The sequence below is a fragment of the Serinus canaria genome, chromosome 1, assembly GCF_022539315.1.
Source record: "Serinus canaria isolate serCan28SL12 chromosome 1, serCan2020, whole genome shotgun sequence".
Classification (NCBI taxonomy): Eukaryota; Metazoa; Chordata; class Aves; order Passeriformes; family Fringillidae; genus Serinus; species Serinus canaria.
Window position 1 is genome coordinate 108,347,238 of NC_066313.1, and position 20,578 is coordinate 108,367,815.

The 20,578-nt window shown below is 48.5% G+C and overlaps 1 protein-coding gene across 2 annotated transcripts; it reads right to left on the bottom strand.

Moving 5' to 3' along the window:
- Window positions 1-2,234: 2,234 nt before the first annotated feature.
- Window positions 2,235-19,846, bottom strand: DIPK2B (divergent protein kinase domain 2B). 2 transcript variants are annotated; one of them, XM_009089595.4, is made up of 5 exons: window positions 19,455-19,846; window positions 13,991-14,255; window positions 7,021-7,194; window positions 4,280-4,568; window positions 2,235-3,030 (listed from the first exon to the last, which is right to left on the bottom strand). In XM_009089595.4, exons 1-5 carry the CDS (start codon window positions 19,676-19,678, stop codon window positions 2,690-2,692), a joined length of 1,293 nt encoding a protein of 430 aa, XP_009087843.1. In that variant the 5' UTR covers window positions 19,679-19,846; the 3' UTR covers window positions 2,235-2,689. The 2 variants fall into 2 exon arrangements, with proteins under 2 accessions (XP_009087843.1, XP_018769014.1); XM_018913469.3 differs by having other exon boundaries at window positions 2,236-3,033.
- Window positions 19,847-20,578: the final 732 nt, after the last annotated feature.

Below are 20,578 nucleotides of genomic sequence, written 5' to 3' on the forward strand. Positions count from 1 at the left end.
AGTCACAGTTTTACATGAGCTTGGCCTTTGCAATCAATGTCTGCAGAGAAACTGGTGGAGAACACAGCTCCCAATGCTTTAATAATTTGTAAATCCACAATTTCGTTATTTTTAATCACGAGTGGGTTTTTTTTTTATTTTAAATTCGTATCAAACTCTATTAAAAGCAGTGGGGAGACTCCTCTCAGCTTTAACAACTTTGAATCAAGCCCTGTAAAAATAGCTGCTACGTGTCTCAAGGCTTCTGCTGCAGCCTTGCACAGAGTCCCAGCAGCAAAGTAAAACTCTTGTGTTTCTCACCCCCAGCTCTTCAGGGCTCCAAGTTACCAGGGCCTGTGGGACACCTCTCTGTCCTTTTGCCCAGTGCTGGGCTGTTCCTGAAGGATCTGGGCTTGCTCCTGGCATTCTCTGCTGAGCACACACATCCCCTCTGTGTTTCCTCTAGCACAGTGTGGGATAATCTCTGCAGGAAAAGAGCCCAGAGCTCACACCCAGCTCTCAGGTAAACCCACTCCCCAAGAGATGGGAGATGCAGACAGATTGAAGAAAAACTGATGGAAGCAGGTTGTTAGACAGCCTCGTGCATCTCAGTGAAGGACATGTTTTTCTTTCTGGAAGAGAGCCATGATGTAGAAATAGACTGGAAGCAGGAAAGAGGGCTGCAGCCGTGGCTGAGGCTGTATATTTAAACCTCTTTGCTGTCTGACCATCTGGGCCTGCAGATAAACTTACCTACAAATTATTGTCAATGTTTCTACATCTTGAGAGGTAAAAGGTGCACTTGAGACTTTATGCCAGGAACAGGCAAAATTATTGTCCTGAGTCAGATTTCCCCCATGTCAGACCTTTGTGTGTGGTTTTGGACGCCCAACCTGTTCCATCAGCCTTCACCCACCCCTGCCTGGAATGCCAGGCTGGATGCTCTCTGTGCACAGAGCCCCTCACAGCCAACACAAAATCTGGACTTTCATTCCTTCTCTGTACAACACAAGCCAGAACAACCACTGGCAATGCAAATGCACTCATGTCTTTTTCTGCCTTTACATTTTTAACAATTTTTTTTTTGAACCATAGCTAGAAGAAGACTCTTTCCATGATGAAAATTCTTGTGGATGATCCAGAAAGCCTCGTTTCTCACTTAGCACAGTCAAATTTGCTCAGTGACTCTTGCCTGCCTGGATCCCAGGAGAAAACCCCAAACCCAGATGAGGTCTGTCTGACCCCTACCCATCAGGGAAAATTTGGTGTGGGCTTCTGACACCTCACAGGGAGCTCACATGAGGGGGACTGACAGATTCTGGGTGAGAAAAGTTGTGTTTTGCCACTTTTGCAACCATCTTGTGCAAAATGAGGCACCAGGATCTAGCCCTGGTTTGACAACTGCTGTGAAATGTTTCCAAAATCACCCCAAATTTTAAGTGCCTGACTCATTCCTTTGGGGACTGGCTTACCAATTCCTCCTCTGGAAGGCGAAGGGATGAGGATTGCTGTAGCTCTTGCTGGTCAGAACTTAGATCTCCTCAGCTCTTGGGGGGTGCCCCAGCACCTACACTGGAGTATTGACTGTTTGCCAAGTCTTGTCAGGCTCAGGGTAAATTAATGTCTCATCCTCTGCCTGTGTTCCTTCTCCTCTTAAGGGAATTTTCCCATTTGATTGGTTTTGTGCAAATGGTTCCTCCACTTTGGAGAGAATAATGTGAAAATATCTGCTGAACAATCCCATCCCAGAGCTGCAGTTTTTTCCTCACCTTAAACCAAAGTCCTCTATTAGCATCTGGTTACTGTCCATTGACTTGGGAAAGACTAGAAACAATTATATTTGGTGATTAGAGAAATTAAGTCTCAAGAGACATGGAATCTTTCAGCTTTTTAATGCTTTTGATTGTGTCTTTCTGTTCTGTGTGTCACCAGAGGAATAAAATTAAAATGTTTTATAAAAGTGAGCTGTGATGGGTGATGGTACAGAACTGATCTGGTCATCCTATTTATCTATGATTCTTAGCACATTAAAAATAGCCACAGGGAAACTCTTAAATGCATCCATCCACCCATCCATCCATCCATCCATCCATCCATCCATCCACCCATCCATCTACCCATCCATCTACCCATCCATCCATCCATCCATCCATCCATCCATCCATCCATCCATCATCCATCCATCCATCCATCCATCCATCCATCCACCCATCCACCCACCCATCCATCCATCCATCCATCCATCCATCCATCCATCCATCCATCCATCCATCCATCCATTCATCCATCCATCCATCCCTCCCTCCCATATTATTTATATATAATCTCCCTCAGAAAGGATTTCTTGGCAATAAGGATCCTCTGTCTAGCTGGTTGTGAACTTCCTGCCTTGCTTTGCAACAAATGGCATGGGAAACTCTTGCAAGGCCAAAACACGTGAATGAGATTTATTAATCCTGTGGCCCCTTGCCAGTCATGACAATATAAATAATCCATAAACCATGTCTAAACCATACACCGTGTCTATATCCCATGTAACAAATGCATCTCTGGGAGATTAACAACAAATCCCATGTGCACTTCGCTCCCTCTTACACCGAGAACGCCCTGGATTTGGGGCAGCTCCTTCCAGCCACCCTGGCTCCTTCTCTCTTCCCACGCTGGGAGGGGGCTGGCGCTGCCCCAGCCCCTGCCAGGCACAGCTCCAGGGTCAGTATTTGTCGCTGTATCTGCAGTCAGGGTAGCGGTAGGCGAAGCGGGAGTCGCAGGAGCGCAGAGGTTTCAGGATCCCTGCCAGCTCTGCCATGGCCTCGCTGGCACCGTCGCCGTCGCCGAGGCCGCGGGCACAGCGCTGCAGGAAGGCGTCGATGCTCTCCTGCACGGGGGGCAGGAACTTCCCCGACAGCAGCTTCGGAAGGAGGTCTTGACACACCAGGACGAGGCTGTGCTTGTCCCTGATGGAGTCGCAGGACACAAACGCAGACTGGCAGTCCACAGTCAGGCAGCTGAAGATGTCTTTATACTCCTGTTGGCCATCGATCAGCTGGCTCCCTGCTGGGGACAATTAAACCGCTTGTTAGAAACATAACAGTGAGCTGCTGGACAGTCAGAGATATCTGTGCCTCTGTGCTAACACGTCTCAAGGATGTGACCACCTTTCCCTGCAAATTACTCGGTGCTGAAGCTGTGTGTGTGCCAATTTTCTTGCTTTTGAAATATGTATATTTTTCTGAATGACAGAGCTCTTCAGAACTGCCTGTCAGAGGAACTGGAGATGAGTCTGTCGAGTCAAGCTGATGCAGAAAAAATGAGAATTGGACTACAAATCTAAAATGTGGAGCTCCTACAAAAAACTACCACAAATAGCCAGACCTGTAATTTTTTTCCATGTTAACCAAAATCATTACATTGCAACAACAACTCATCTAGCTAAAGTCAAGTTAACAGTCATAGCTGCTGGGATAAGAAAAGGAAATCCAGTGGAAAATTTTCTGACAGCTGCTTCTGAATATTCTAAATACTCAGCTGAATGTGTGAGCTGAAGAAAATACTTTTGAAAATCTGAATATTCAAAATGAAACTGTTAAATTATTGGATGAATAGTCTTTGACTAGGTCTACTTGCAGGAGTAGACCAATGTAACCTGTAAAAGTTGAATACTAAAGCTTGATTTTATGTAAAAGTGACAAAAAGGGAGATTTTGTTATTAAAAGACATATTTGTTATAAAATATATATTTATAACAATAATATATATTGTTATAAATAATAATAACCATTATTAGTCAATGTGATAAATGCACATAAAAATGGTCTAATTTGACCCACTACTGAGAGCAAACAAAATTACAAAATTTCTGCTGGCAAATATTGACATTTGCGTGGCAAAAGTTTGAAAAGGAAGGCTTCAAATGGGAGCATTGGGCACACCGTGCCCTCTGAAAGCTACTGCCAGCTGCAGAGTGGCCACCTAAGCACCGACTGCACAAACACAACACCCATCACCTTCCTGACTCAGAGCCAGGATGGCAGGAGCGGCTGATGGTGAGTCTCTCCGTGAACTTCTCATCATTTAATTTAGTAAGGGTTGATTAAATAAAAACCAAAGAAAAACCAACGAAAAAAAAACCCAAAAACAAACAAACAAACAAAAACCCCACCAAAACCCAAAAAACCCAAAAAACCCCAAAAAACAACAAAAAAGGCAGCAGTAGAGCCAAGGACAGAAGGGGAAAGATTTGTCTGCCCTGCCTCCCGAGCCCTCCCGTGACAGATGCGTGGCCACGGAGCCCGCTGAGTACCTTCCTCCTTGTCGATGATGCCCAGCGTGCTGGCATCCCGGATGAACAGATGCCCGTTGCTGAACACGCCGAAGGTGCCAGCGTCCACGTGGGTGAAGTAGAAGAAGTAGTTGAGGTCGTTGGTGGCCATGGAGCGCAGCACGGCCAGGAGCTGCAGGGCCAGGTCCGCGGCCACCTCGGGCGCCGCGCCGAAGAAGTCGCGCAGGGGCCGGGTGCTGGCGCTGACCAGCAGGCGCCCGCAGGAGCCCAGGTACCGCGGGAAGGGCCAGCCCTCCACGTCGGGGAAGATCTGTGGGCAAGAGCAGCAATGGGGGGATTACCCCTGCCCTCTGTTTACGGAGCCACCTGCCTCTCAGAGTGCCCTCTCTGGCTCCAAGCAAACAGGACTGTTGTCAGAACCCAGGAAATTCCTCTGGCTGCTCTGAAGGACTTGAGACCCTGCCCGGGGGGCTCAGAGACCTTGGCATGTGGATACCATGGGACAGGGAAAGAGAAATGGCAAGCGTTTCTCACAGTGGCTTGTGAGAAGTCTTAGGGAGCTGGAAAGATGGGATAACCATTGACTATAAACAATTTGCAGGTGCTGTTTTTCTACTGTTCCTCTCAAGGACAATGAGTGAGAAAGATGTTTCTGTTAGTTAGTCAAGAGAATAGAATCTATTGTACCACTCTATAAAAACTGTGCAGTTCTTTTGAATAAAGCCTTCTTTGCCTTTTCAACCATCCTGCCCCTCGCCTGTTCCTGCCCTGACCTCGGCACAAGAGTAACATTGGCACAGAGCCCAAGACCCCTGTGCCTTCGATCTTGACCCATGGAAACAATTACCAAGCTTTATATGAAGAATGACAAGTCAAGAAAGTTTAAGTAGAATTATAGTGAATTTATCACAGGGTGAAAAATAGTTTTTTGAGGTTTTTAGAATGGGGGCTCAGGGTCCCAAGATGGAGGAATTTGGGCGTGCCTTGTCCTTTTTCCTTCTTCTTGGCCTCCACCTTCTGGGTGATGTTGGCACTTTTAGATTGGTTTAGAATAGAAGCTCACTGTCTAACATAGGTGATAGGTATTGGGAAGTTATGGTAAATAATGTACATGTAGTTTTTAGTATAAAAGACAACACCGCCTCTGAGGTGGTCAGTGTGCCTCAGCCCGACCTGCCAGACAGACCTGAGGCGGGTTGGAGAAACAATGTTATAGATAAGAAACAATAAATCACCTTGAGAATAAGAACAGAAACGTCCTGACTCCTTCTTCAACTGCCGGGCTGGGAAAAAGAAGCTTGTACATATCTCAGGGTCACTCTGACAAGCAGAGATTCTGAGAGGTTGTGGTTTGGTTCTTAAATCACCCTGCAATCCTTCCTCACCCATCCAACTTACTACCCCATCCTGGAGGAGTTAGGATGCTTTTTTCTTTTTCTTATGGTTCTTTTTTGTAATGGAGGAAGAATCTGGTATTTCGAGACTTATTCTGTGAGAGAGACTAAGTGGAAAGTCCAAGATAATAATAGTTTTCAGATTCATGAAAATTTTAGCCACAGAACAGCTAAATTTAGGTGTCTTTGATGGGTCCCTCATGAGCACTGAACAGATGAAGTCACAGCTTGGAGTTGAGGTAAGGCTAAAGCAGTTTTTGCTAATTGGTGAGAACTGCCAGGCTCATTTGTAAGAAACTTTGCAGTCTCAGGGGCAGAAGTGGTGGGTGTTTGCTCCAGTGGAGACACCTGGGCTGGGCTCCCTGCATCCCTGCAGCTCGTGCCAAACTGTGTGACTGCTGAGCTATGCCAGCACAAAGCTTTCTGTCATTTGCATTAAAGCTCATCTGTGTCCCCAGCACCTCAGACCCTGCCAAGCCATTATGAACTCATCCAGTTTCGTGTTTAAGGTTACTTCTCCTTTCTGCTGAGCAGGCATTCTGGGCAACTGTGTAAAAATCTAGCTTCTTCTCTTTGGCATATTTTTCTCGTCTCTTCAAGTTGTGTTCCCATGTCTTCAGAGTGCTAAGGGCCACAGCTTCATGTCCCAGTGACCCATAACTGGGGTGGCTGAATGACCCCCGAGAGCCCCAGAGCACGAGCACCATTCCCCCTCCCTGGGACCACACAGAGCCCTGTGAGCTGCTGGGTGCAGAGTGGCCTTGGGCCAGAGATGGATGATGCTGCCACTGCCATCTTTTCTTCATGGAATCATGAAGGGTTGCAGGAACCAGCAGTGAGGACTAAAGGTGTGATGGGAAAAGGTGAGGATTCTCCTTTGGACACATAAGGAAAGAGAGGAGCTGCATGCCAGGCAGGTCAGAAGGGGTCCAGGGGAAGGGTGTGAGGCCTCCCAGATCACCACCTTCAAACCCAGAGCCAGTTAACAGTAGCCTGCAAATGGAAAACACAGCACTGGCACATGGAACATGGAAATCATGTTCTTTCTCTTCCAGAAACAGGCTGTGATTTTATGTAATCCATTAGCAACGCAAACCTAACACTTTGAAGTGTTTGGGATGTGTAAAACCCTGGATTTCACAGCACTCTAGTTCAATAACACACCTGGGGTTCCCTGTCTCTCCCCAGCCTCACAGGCTGATGCAGGGAGCACCTCAGGAGCCTGCCTGGCTTCATCCCCCTGACCCCATAGAAGAAACACACTTTTTGAAGGCCAGGGAGCTGACAAGGGACTCTTCTGCCGCTGAGGCTGGCACACATCTCATGCTTGTGAGGGGCTGTGGGGTGCTGTTCCAAGCTGGCACGTACCTGTAGGAGGATGGGGTGTGAGTTCACTGCCAGGGTGTAGAGCAGGCGCAGCTTGTCCCTGTCAGTGAGGTGATCCATGTAGATGCTGCCGGCGTCCGGCACCTCGGCGTAGCGCCGCACGATCCTGTCCAGGAGCCGCTGGGACGGGCAGCGCAGCAGGGGGCTGGGCAGGCCCTGGGAGAGGGGAAACACAGCAGGGATGTCTGATTCCAGCCCGAGACATTGCCATGTGTTGGAACCCAGGAAATTCACCTGACTGCCCTGGAGGACTCGAGACCGTGACAGGGGGCTCGGAGACCTTGGCACGGAGTCAAAGACACCTTGGAGTCAAAGACACCTTGGAGTCAAAGACACCTGTGCCTTTGATTTTAGCCCTTGGAAAAAACAATTACCAGCTTTGTGCCAGGAGTTACAAGCCACAAGGGTTTGAGTAGAATGTTAGTGAATTTATCACAGGGTGAAAATGTAGAATTTTGGGGTTTTTAGAATGGGGGTTCAGAGGCCAAAATGAAGGGATTTGGGCATGCCTTGTCCTTCTTTCTCCTTCTTCCCAGCCTCCATCTTCTGGGTGATGGTGGCACCTTTGGATTGGTTTAGAGTAGAGACAGACTGTCTAACATAGGTGATAGGTATTGGAAAATAATTGTAAATAAAGTACATGTAGTTCTTCGTATAAAAAGACAACACCACCCAGAGGGTGGGCAGTGTGCCACAGACTGATCGGCTGGACAGACATCAGCAGGCCAGGGAAAGAATGTGATAGATAACAGAAAATAAACAACCTTGAGAACCAGAACAGAAGAATCCTGATTCCTTCTTTGGTTGCTGGGCTGGCAAAAGAGACTCTAGCACATCTCGGGGTCATCCCAACCCCAGAGACTCCGAGAGCAACGTGCCTGGGTCATGCTGGGGGTGTACACACACCTCTGTGCTCTGCCCACGGTGCCCCTGCTTGCTGCAGCACAGCTCTGAAGGATGTGGGCTCACAGGGCATCTCACCCTTCCCAGGAGAGGACCTGTGCCATTCAAAAATGCCATTTCCCACCTCAGGTTTCAAGAATGGCCCCCATCCCTGGACACTGCAAATCTCTTATTCTCCCAGCTGCACAACACCACATCACTCCACAACATGGGACTCTTCCCTCTGCCTGGGTTTCCAGCCCTGGCATTCCTGGTGGAGGCCCTCCAGTTGTTACGACAGTGAGTCACTTCCCTCGTTAAATAATCTTCAGATCACTTCGTTATTTGCTTAACCTGAGAGCAGCTTTCTTGGAAATACTATTTGCCAAGGTCAGTAAACATGCTTTAAAAATGTAAATAAACATTATGTGTGAGTATAAGCACAGGATATGTTCTCTCTCTGATAAACTCATGCATTAACTATCAAAACCAAATAGCCTGTGTTTATTTTTTGTAAATACCAGCAAAAAATAGAGAACTGTGGGGCTAATGGAGTCAGTTATCACTGTATTTCAGCCTTCAGATTTGGAGGTTTGGCTTGTAAAATTGCATGAGCAATCTATGGCTGGGATAGATGGCATAGAAAATTATACCTTCATAGTCAAAAATAGCCTTTTTTTATTTTACAGTTAGTCTTCCTTAACAGCCAAGGAGAGTTTATATATGGAGGGTTGCCCACAGTGGCACAGAATCACTGCCCTGACATGCCTCTGCTGGGGAAGGGAATTAGTTTTTTTTAAGCCTCTTTATTAAAAATTATTCCATTTGCCAAATTTTCTCTTTTGAGTTTTGTTTATAATTTGATGGCTGGGAGATGTGCTTCAGAGGAAAGGGAGGTAGAGCTCAGGCTGCTCCCTGCCATCCTTCATGCTGAGAGCAAAGATGTGACGCAGCATCTCCCCAGGCCACGTGGCAGCTCTGAGGTTGGTCCTGCTCAGCCCCTCCTGTGCGAGCTGTTCAATTGGCACAAAACACTGAACCACCCAGACGTGACAAAGAAATAAAGGAACATGGAAAGGATGAGTAGGATGCTTTCCCAGATGGAGGAGGAAAGGGGGGAATTAGATGTCCCACATCTCTTCCTCTGCATCCCTGTTGGCCTCAGTGAGATCCCAGCCACTCCTTCCTTGGCCATCAGTTGCACAAAACAAGTCCAAAATGCCAAAAGCTGGTCAAAACTACCTGAGAAAGTCAACCACAACTGAAATGTTTCATGAAAACTGAAAAACCTTTCTTCCCCCCACTCAAAAAAAAAAATTGCCAAAAATAATTCTACTCGGTTCCTGTTGCAAGTCTTCAGACACTCCTCTGAAAATTTTCCTTATGAGGAAAATCTTTTCTCAATTAATTGTGTAAAACCATAGAAGAGGTGCAGGAGGAGGGATGGTTATGGATTTCTGTCTTGCAGCACTTGCAGGAACATTGTGCTGACTCTGTCACTTTCCCTTTGGAGAAGAAGTGATAAAAAATGAGCAGAACAAAGCCGTGTAAAGTAAGAGACAAATGGTGGAGAAAGTCTCTTGCAGCTCCATGTGTATGCAAACATTTGCAGCCAAAGTTAGAAAGCCTTGCTGCTCCCAGGAGCCTGCAGTGCAAGAGCTGAGGCTCTGAAGAGTGCACAGTGGGAACATAAATCACAGAGGCAACGAAGGCATGGACGGTGTAATCAGGGTTTTTCTGAGGTCAGAGCTCATCCTCTGAACATAAATGTGGGTGCATGCTGCCCGTGGTGCTCACGGCTGCTGGTTCCCCGAGGAGCTATTCCATGGAGGTGTGGGAGCAGAGGGGCAGGGCTGGGTGCTGACACCTTTGCATCAAACATGGGTGCAGCTTCCCACAGTTTAATGAAGCCCCGACCCATAAAAACTGGGCAATGGGGCCTTTTGATTTCAGCAGAGTCAGTCAACAGCATAAAGCTCAGCACCTGCTTGATTGTTTCAGTGGAGAGGGGGCTCACCTTCCTGCAGGCTGATGGAAACATCTCTACAGCAGAAAAGGAGCTGGAGTTGTAAAACTGTCAGACAAAAACTGTCAATGGGAGAAAGATGTGAGGAACACACACTCGAAACACTGGAGATACAGATTAATCTGAGAATATCTTAAGTGCTTTGCAGTGACTTATTACCCCAGAGAATAAGACCTGACAGACAGCCTGATGTATTGTTTGTGACTGATGTGGAAAGCTTCTTATTTACTTCGATTAAATACCCACATTTCTACATCTGATAGCGAGCAGTTCCTGCAAAACCTACCTCCACTCAGCTGAGAGCTCTCAAACCCTATTACACAGTACAGCATGCATTTTAAACTCCATGAGTTTATGCATATGTAGCTCAGACACACCCAGAATTCACTTGGATGTAAAGACAACTTGTGGAAGACAACTTCTTGCTCTGTTTTCTTTTCAGACAGCCCAAGAATAGATGGCCCAGACCAGGAGCCCGGCTGCCCATGAGCCACTACCTGCTTCACCAAAATACCAGGTCTAGGATGGGTTCCAGGAGGAAACACTTGGATATAAGTGTCAAAGCACCTGTGGCTCCTGGTGATGTGAATCCAAGGGTTTCCTTAACTCTCAAAAGAAAGAAGGTAAGAATGCCCAGAGGAACTCATCCCCACTGCCAGCAGGTTTATGGAAGTACCTCTCTGACGATGAGGTACTGGGTCAAAGAGGTGGCAGGTCTAGGAGGTGGCTCTGGGAGCCCCAAAGTTCTCATCCTTCCCTGGGATGGACATGTGAGTGAGCTGCTGACCCTGTGCAGCAAGAAGAGATGTGGACTGTACTCCTAACCAGGGTGCTGGTGCATCTGCTGTGGGCAGGATGAGGTGCTGGTCAGCAGCTGCTGGTCAGTAGTCTCAAACAGTCCATCCTAGAGAATCCATCTGCAAATGCTGGATTTTCACCTCAGTACTGCTTTCCTCTATCTGCCTTCAGCATTTTCCAGGCTGTGCTTTGTAGGCAGGGCTGTAAATTTTCCCTGTGGGTGATCTGTGGCTGAAACCAACCTGCTTTGTAGCTGAGGAAAGCACCCAGAGCTTTGGTTTGAGGTGATGAGCTCCTGGTGAAGCCCCTGGTGTCTGGGGATGCTGAGCAGGCTAAGCCCCAGCTAAGTCCTGCTCATCTCTGAGGCAGGCTGGATTTTAAGGCTGAAGACTTTGCTGCATCCAGTAAAGATTTTCCTTGTGGCTGGAGAAATAATCGCTGTGGCAGTAGGCTCAGCTGACGGCTGGGTCAGGCAGGGCAGGAAGAGCAGAGTGGAAAAACATCACTTCATGGTCTGTCATCCTGATTCATGCACCTTGTGGTTTGTCATGGTGCTCTGACTATCAGGCAAAATTACCTGGGCCCATTGGCTTTCCCCAGTGCTGCTATAGAGGATGAACAGCAGGGAAGGGAGAACAAGCACTGCTGTGTGACTGCAGCCCTGTGAAACAGGCTGGGCATCCTGTCAGGCCTTGAGAGGTGTTCTGTTAACACCTCTGGAAAGAGGGAGAGCAGGAGAACACAGCCCTAGAGCAGTTCTTTAGGTAAGCATTTGCAGAGACATGGGAGCCCCAAAACCCCACTCCAGTGGCTCCTGCAGGGTTACCAATAACCTCCCTGGGATGGCCGGGGAGGAAGGGGATCCCCATCCCTGTGGGGCTGGATGGACTGGGGAGCTCAGACTGCAACCTGTGGTGACCCACATGGGAGGGCTGGGATGGGGTCTCACACACAGACTCACACACACAGTATGACAGAAGTTGTTGCCACTGGCTGTTTTTAATTAAGACCACTGTGAGAGCAGAAGCCATTTGCAGAGCACATGCCTGATCTTAAAAAGTGATTGCTGCTGAAATTTGGTGATGGGGAAGTCAGTCCAAGGGTCTCTGGATCACTATATTTCTATGTGTATTCAAATCTATATGCTGTTAGAAGGGATTTAAATTCCAATTTTTGTTTCTCTGATTGATTTATAGAACCAAAGGACCATGAAAACATAATCAGAGCAATCCTGAGGCTGTTGTGCAAAGTTCTGGGCCTCCCTGCAGCCTCCTATGCCCTTTCCACCTAAAAAACTGCAGGGCTTGATGAAATGTCCATGGGAGTTTGTCACTGGGCACGTCCCCCCAGGCTGGCCCTGAGCTCACTTCAGAGGTGCCCTGGAGCTGGCATCAGCTCAGCTCAAACTGCTGCTGAGAATTCCCCTGCACAGGGAAATTCCTGGGAGAAACTGGATAGGTGCAAGGGCAGGCTGGCCAGCCAGGGTCTCTGGTGGTGCTGTGTGTGCACATGGGCATCCATATATGTGTGTGTGCCCCTGTGTGCAGCCCTGCCAGCTCAGCTGGCATTTCAGACTCCGGGAGGACAGGGTAGGCAAAACTGTAGCACATGAAGAGCCTTTTAAGGAGAAGGATTTGGGCTCAGCTGATGATTTAGCTTTGCAGCAGGTCTGAGATACCACAGAGCCACATTTCTCCAGTTACTTTTTCACCCAGCTCAGCAAATTGAAGTTTTGAGCTCTCGATTCCTTCCCTTTCCCTGAGCAGTGCTGGGGAGCAGGGGGACAGCACAGCTTGGCACAAACACCTGGGGCACTCCAGCAAGGCTGGAGGACCTGGCAGCCCAGCCTGCCCTCCTGCAGGCCCGTGCAGGGCTGCCTGGGGCAACAGTGGTGGCCAGCAGGTGCCTGGGCTGCCTGCCAGCCTAAGGAGTAGTCCCTGCCCACAAGCTCAGGTGAGGGATGCTCTGAGTGGAAGTGATACACTATCCCCTCTCTCTGGTGCCTCTCCCGAGGTTACTAAACAAAGTACAGTGTAGCTTTGCTCCAAAAATCTTTTCTCTGTCAAGTGTGGAGGGTACTGACTTCAGGGTGACCTGCTGTGCTGGACTGGCAGTGATTTGGGTGAGTCCTTTTTGGGGCAGTCCAGTGTATCCCTCCTTCTCTCTCCCAAGGTGTGCTGCTCCACTGGGTAAGAGTGGAGGAAGAGCTAAAGCAGCATAGCTTTAGCACTCACCAAAGCTGAGTGGATGCAGCAAGCAGCTGCCTGTACAGAAATATAAATGGAGTCACTTTTTCAGTCACTTCTCTCTTGGAATGGGAAGAAGCACCAGAATAATCCTTTGTCTCTCAGGTCTTATTCAGTGCGTGTCCAACCCCTACCCTGGCCCCTGCCCTTTCCAGGGGTGGTTGTGATGTTTTTGTGTTGTTTGGGTGGGGTTGGGGGATGCCCTGTGCTGTGGCTGCCCATTTACCTGGTGGTGTGACCCACACTCCCCGTGCTCCTGTCCTGGCTTCACCTGTGACACCCCAGGACTGTGGGAGAAAGGGCAGTGTGTTTCCTTGAGCCTGAGGTCATTTGCTATGGATGGCAGGAGAATGAGTAATTGAGGCTTTGGCTCTGACTGCCCATGCCCCTCATCCTGCCAGCCACCAGCAAGAGAGACCCACCCTGACTTGGCCCCTGGCCCAAAGCAAAATCACTTTCAAGGCACTGGCTGCCCTTGTAGGTATAAATTTATGATGAAAAAAACCCCAAAACTCCACAATGCTGAGACAGGATGGAAAACTAGAAAAAAAAAAAATGGCACTAATCTCCCCACTGGAGCTGCTACCACATTTGTGTGGACAGCCTGTTGTCATCCCCGTGCCTGAAGCCACCTGGTGCTATGGCTTTGCACAGGGCTTCAGCTTCAACCTGCACAAGGAGCCAGGAACTGGTGCTGGGCCAAGCCCTGTAGAGGCTGTGCCATGGCATTACCTATGGCTGGCAGGGCTTGGCCTTCAACTGTGGCACTTTCCTTCCCATCAGGGCATCATTTTGCCTCCCCCCTTTGGCTGGTGGCCTTGGCTGGGGGCACACAAAGCTGTCCCATTGTCCCTGACCGAGCTGAGCACCTGCCACCCCCCAACCTCACCCTCCAACCAGCGAGTTACAACCACATCCCCACGAGACCCTAAACCCCACGGGACCTGCTCTCCCCCGTGCTCCCCCAGCTGTGCTGGGGCAGCAGAGCCCCCAGACAGACCTGCACCAGGTCGGGCGTGAGGCGCTTGGCCCTCAGCCACTTCTGGAAGCGCTGGGTGCGGCGCAGGGCGCGCTCCAGGCTGCAGCTCTTGGTCCTGAGCAGCGAGGTGCAGATGCGCTTGTCCGCCCGGTCGTGCTGGTACTTGGAGGTCAGGCGGGTGATGTCCACCAGCCGCCAGCTCTTGGCATCGTCCGTGTAGTTGCCCGAGTAGCTGAGCAGGGAGCTGGGGGGCAGCTTTAAATGAGAAGAAAGCCAGGTGTCAAACCTGCCAAACCAAAAGGAGAGCCCCACGGAGAGCGGGTTAAAAGCCGAATGGACACAGCGCCCGCCCCGCTGAGCTGCTCCTCCAGGCCGGCCCCTGGGGATTCCTGCAACTGCCTGGCAAAGGCTGAGGCACCCTGGCTGGGTGGCCCCGGGGTGAGCAGGCTGAAACCATCAGCTAAGGAAATGTGCTTTGCTAAAAAAGTCCTTCTCTGCTTCCCACTAATACCATCCCTTGTCATGAATGCTGCCGTGGAGTGAAGGGTAGAACACCCAAATGGGGTCTTTTGGGTAGAGGGAGGGAGGAAAGGGAGAGGGCTGCAAGGTTTTGGTTCATGAAGAATTCCTGGTGTTTTTAAATTTTCCTTTTTCTGGAGAAAGTGTCCCAAAAAAGGAGTACTTGACACTTTAAAGACCCTTCTGATATTAAAACTTAACAACAAATGTAATTGAGAATATCAAAATGACCTCTTGTTTTGAGGTGGTGACTTTTGTCAGTGCAGGGGTCTACCTGTCTCCCCCAACATCCCTGCCTTTATTTTCTCCCATAACATCCCTGACTATTTTTCAGCCAGGATGAGTGACCTCCCTGACAGCAGCAGAGTTTGGGGTGTGATGGGCATACAGGGTGTGATGGGGGGACAGGGTGCGTGTGCCCTGGCTGTGCAGTCCCTCTGTAGCCATGGAGATCTTGCACTAATTTGCTCCCCCTCCACAGGCACAGGAGGGGAGCATATGGGCTGGGTAATTGGTAATTTTTTTTTTTGTTTCAGCAGCCCCCTCAGCCCTGCCCACACGCGTGTCGCACACGCCGGAGCCGAGGAGCGCGGTGCCTGCTCTGGGAGGGTGTCTGTAACCTGCTCTTGGAAAATGGCCCAACTCTGACCTTTGGTTTGGCCAACATCCTGCCCTCGCTGCCTCTGAACCCTCCTGCCCTGAGCTCCCTGTCCAAGTGCGTAGGAAAACGCGTCCTAATTTAATCTCACCCTAAATTAAAGCCGGTAGCTCAGAAGTGAAACAGGAGAGGCAAGAGGTTCCCTGCAGGATTAGCCTAGCTGGAGTTTCAGACTGCTTACAAGACATTAACAAGTCTGAAAGCTGAAGCTGGTCCTTCCTTTCAAGTTCCATTTGGGAAATTGGCACAAAGAAATATGAGGAGGATTAATTTTCTATGATTTCAGGCAAATAACTGACTCAGTGACATGAGCCACCATCTGCAATCAGAAACTGATCAGATGATCCCTCCTGAAGGCAGCACCCCACTCCCTTTCCCATCACAGACCCTGTGCAGCTGAGCTCTGGGGCAGGCACAGGTGCCCAGGATGGGTGAAACCCTGGTGCTTCCCCTGCTTTGGCTTTCAACTCCTGCCATGTGCCTCCTTCCAAAAATTAACCACGGAGGATGACTAGAAGTGGGGGAACCTTGTGTGAACAGGTTGGTGAATTCCAGCATTTCAGTTCTTTGGGCATTTTGCCTGATATGAAACTGAAGATTCCCTACAATTAAAGCACCTGACATGATAATAAACATTTTGTTTGGGTTTGTTTTTTTTTTTTTTTTTTTTGGTGGGTTTGTTAGTATTTTGAGGGTTTTTTTTGGTCTGGTTTTGAGCTAGGATTAAAGAAAAGAGAATGATTGCTGTGCCTCACTGTGATTGTTGTGCATCAGGACCTCTCCCAGTGCCTAATCTGCAAAGCAGGCACAGCGTGCCAGGCACGTACTGGAAGAGAGATGGGCAGGGATGCCTGTCGTGCTTTCAGTTCGTTAGTTCTGTCTTTCTTTCTTTCGTTGTGTTGTCTTTGCGTTTCTGTCTTCTTTCTTTCTTATGATTGGCGGGCGGGCTGGCTGTCGTATGTCTTTCTTTATTGGCTTTCTTTGGTGAGGGCTGGTCTTTCGTATGCTGGAGGTGCGGGAGGTCTTTGTTCGGTCGGGTTTTCTTCCTTTCTTTCTTTCTTGCTTTCTTTCTTCTTTCTTTCTTTCTTTCTTTCTCTGCTTTCTGTTTTCTTTTTTCTTTCTTTCTTTCTTTCTTTCTTTCTTTCTTTCTAGCACAAATATGCCTTGTGACTTGACTCAAGCTTGAGTGTGCAGGGGAGCTCATATCAGGCAGAGAGCAGGAAAGTGCCACTTGCAGTGTGCAAGCAGCACATGGATGTGTGAAATCTAGGGCTGAGCATTAATTTGAGGGTGGCTGGAGTGATTCCCTCTGCAGATCTCTGGAGGGAGAACCACCCTGGCCTGGGAACCCGCCATGGGCTGCAGCAAGTCTGTATTTGGCATCATTTCTGGGCAGCACAGCACTGGCCTGGCACATTTGCTGGATACTTTCAAGATTCATCATCGAGTTGTGCTGTAACCACTCCCTCTCGTACAGAGCTTTTTAGCTAAGGGCCAGCAAATCCTCTAAGACCTTCAGTAAGATCTCTGTAAATACGTGAGTCACAGATTATAGACTTTAGATCAACCCAGAACTAAATGCTGAAGAAACCAAACCAGTTTTCCTTCTTTTTTTCCGGAATGAAATGAATTATTTTATTTCAGCCAAAATAATTTTACTTGCATTTGGAATTTTGACTTTTCTTTAAAAAATAAGTAAGCTAAGTCTTAAAACAAAAAAATAAAGAAGTAACCTATAAACCCCCTTCTAATTGACGCATTCCAGCTTTGTCAGTCTTCTTTCCCATTATTTTTGGACAAAGCTCAGGGCCAGCATTGGCACAAGTCTTTGAATAGTTTTGGTCAGCTCAGTTCTGCAATATTTTGAAAATCTAGTATTTTACAAAAACTTCCACTGCACTCTGCTCTCAGTACAGTTGGTAGACAGGCTTGGTGTCCTCATTTACAGATGGATAAAGTTGGGCAAAGATAAGGGAAGTATAGAACATTAGAGCACAAGATGAGTCACCAGTCATTCTGGGAACAAAACTCACATCTTCTCCCTGTGAACGCATGTCAGAGCTCCCAGGAATGATGGAGAATTAATGAAGCATGTTCCAATGTGAATTAGCACAGAGGAGCCCAAGTGCCATCCACCTTTGCGAACACGTGAAAAGGTACGAGGGTGGATCAAAGAGTCTCAGCACCACTGAAATTTCCCTAGTTTCAGCTCCCACTTGCCAAAAAATAATCCCAGTTTTTCAAGAAATCAAGTGGGAGAAAAAGTTTTACCCATGCAAAGGAAAGCCTGAAGCTGAGTGACTGCTCAGGAGAACATTTTTAAGTTCCCCTTCCAGAAGCGCTCACAGCAGAACTTCACGTTATCACTTATGTGTGGGAAGCCAGCTGCAGGCTGGTGGGAGAGAAAAAGAAGTGTCTGGCTTAGGGAGCCCCTCTGTGTCCCCTGAGGCAGAAGTGCTGTGCTCCCACATGCTTGTGGCTCTGCACTCCTGGACCCCTCTGCACGCCTGCACCCCGTTCCTGCTGTCCCCTGGAGGAAAGCCAGCACGGGGCCCTCCTGCCTTGGCTCACGTACCACCTCTCTCCCACTGTGCAGCTGGAACCCCACAGCCAGAGGCACTTCTGCTATTTTTGGCAAGGCTGAGGGAACCTGCATGGCCCCAACCTCCCCAGTGGCCAAGTGGGAGTAACCAAAAGGGAGCTGCTTTGTACCTGGCAGCAGTTCCCTGAAAAGCCTGCACAGGTGAGCGGGGCTGCAGCAGGCTGGGGCAGCTGTGGTGCCATCCTGCTGCAGGGAATAAAATGCAGAGCAGACACTACCCTGGATGCACACAGACCCACACCAGCCTGTCAGCCAGCTGAGCATGCTGGGCTCATTGCAACTCCATGCTCCTTTTTGGGACAGGAATCCAAGCTGGGCTGGGAGAACCCCACCACTGAGCCCTGTGCACCTCACTCACTGCATTTTGGGTATCCAGGCTGGGCTGGGAGAACCCCAGCACTGAGCCCTGTGCACCTCACTCACTGCATTTTGGGAATCCAAGCTGGGCTGGGAGAAGCCAGCACTGAGCCCTGTGCACCTCACTCACTGCATTTTGGGAATCCAGGCTGGGCTGGGAGAAGCCAGCACTGAGCCCTGTGTACCTCACTCACTGCTCGCTCTGGCACAGTGGACGTGGAAAGCAAAAGGGAAAAGTGACAAGGGCTGGGACCCCCAACGTGCAACAGCAAGGAGGGCTCTGGCTCAGCAAAGCCACAAGCTGCCTTTTCCCAGCAGCAGTTCAAGGATGGATGTCTGGTATTACAAGTCCATCCCAGACAAACCATTATGGTTTTACTATGCTGCGTTTTATAGGATAGTTTAAGATAAAAACGGTGATTTGTCTAATACTATACTACTTACATTATAGCATTAAAAATACAATTTTACTATAATAATTTCTTCTCCCCCAGGCTTTCAGATCTATAAAAGAAACTGCATATGGCTCTATAAATCATATCAGACCCAATAAACCCTTCCTCTGCCAAGCACTGCCTTTGACTTTTTCCTCAAATTCAAGTGGCAACATTTTCCCTGCTGTCATCAGATACGCTCTGCTTTGGAGCCTAAAAATGATTGGATTGGTCCAATGACCACTTGGACAGTGTGTGTCTCATCAGCAGCGAGGCAGATGCAATTTCTGCCTTCAAGTTCTCACACAAATCTCCCCAAAATGTACCAGCAATTTAGCTGCGTGCCGTTTTCAAGCATGTGGGTAACCTCATGTGCAGAAGTCCTCATGCCTAAGGCAGGTTTAGATCCCTTTTGATCTCAGTTAAAACGTGAAATTCTGCACATTCACGTTGCTGCACCTGGTACAAAATTATACAGTGTGTTTGTATGTTTGTAGTTAACATACTCTGGTGGGAGCCTACAAAGCTAAACTCCCTTTTGCCTTCAGTCAGTTGCTCATAATAAAATACTTCCAGTAAATCTACACAGGCTGATTTCTTCCTTCCCTCTTCCCTTCCCCCATCACTGCCTTGAGTTTTTTTCAGAGCTCCTCTCTAGACAGAAATTTGTGCCTTTTACTCCTGCTTTCAAGTTATAGTTTAGGGCTGAAGTCTGATCATGTTTGCATTGCTTTAAAAGAAAAGAGACAAAGCATCATCTTGCAGGCATTAATTAAAACACTAAGTGCTGTGATGGCAGCTGGGTGCTAAGTTGCTCTTTGCATTGTTGCTCATGAAAATACTTGGAAATTCTAACAGGCAACTTTCAAATTACTATACAGAACGCTTTAAAAATTACTCTGCTGAGTTTCTGACCTTATCTCCTCTTTAAAGAACTTCTTGCATATGGATGTCCCAATGCAGGCGTTGCATTTATCAAGTCCCAGGAAAGTCCGGCCAAAACTGTAGCTGGGTTTGACGTGGGGCACAGACGGAGAAGCTGCTGCTGCTGTGGAAGGGTTACAGCCCAGAGCCAAAACCAGGAGCAGCATCAATGGATCTGCAACTTTGGAGCAAAGGCAGCATATCCAGCGCCCCATCTACAGTAGTGGAGAGCTCTCTGCTTTTTGCAAGTTGTCCCTCTCTAGGATTTCGGTCTCTCTTTGATGACTTCAGCCTGCAGTGGTGAGCCCCGAAACACAGCAAGACACTCTGGGTGCAGGAGACACTGCTGCAGTCCCCATCCTGCCAGCTGCTCACTGGCTCTATTGGCTTGAGGTTTGGGTGGGAAAGATATGCTGTAGGGTGGGGAGAAGGAAATACATGGAGGATGCAGATAACTCGGGTTGCCATGGTTATCTTTCCTTTCCTTGTTGCAGCTGCTTTGGCCCCTGCTGACCCTCCCATCAGCCGACTTGGAAAACAACACCAAGGAGTGCTCATCTGCTCCTGGTGCAGACAAATGAAGGATATCCTGTCGCTGGAGAAAAGGGCACATGTGGGACACTTAGTAAAAAAACTGATTTGGGAGGAGTAGTAGCATGGCAGAAATGCACATTTCACCAGAAGCCAGACCTTTGGTGTTGCTTTATTCCTGGAGATTTGTGGTGGCTCATGACATGACTTCTTGGATGCTTCCTTGGCCATTCTCATGAAAGGCTGTCAAGTGGAACCATCACTGTTCTGTTTCTTGAAAACAGCATTGTTTAGCAGTGTGATTGCACCACAGAAAGCAGGATAACCTGCAGCTTTCCCAAAACTCCCAGCTGATAGAGCAGCCTGACCTCTACACCCCTCTTGGTTTTCAGCAAGACTTGTGTGCTTTGGAATGTCTTTTCTTGATGGTCCGGGCACTGGAAAGAAGCTAGAGAAAGGGATGGGGGCAAACTGAGGAGAATGTCAGAGGTTTCAAATAGACTTAGAGATTACTGTGATCACACCAAAAGCTGCTCTTGTTAGGACAAAGACTTGGAAGTTATGGAAATCTGTGGCTACCCATC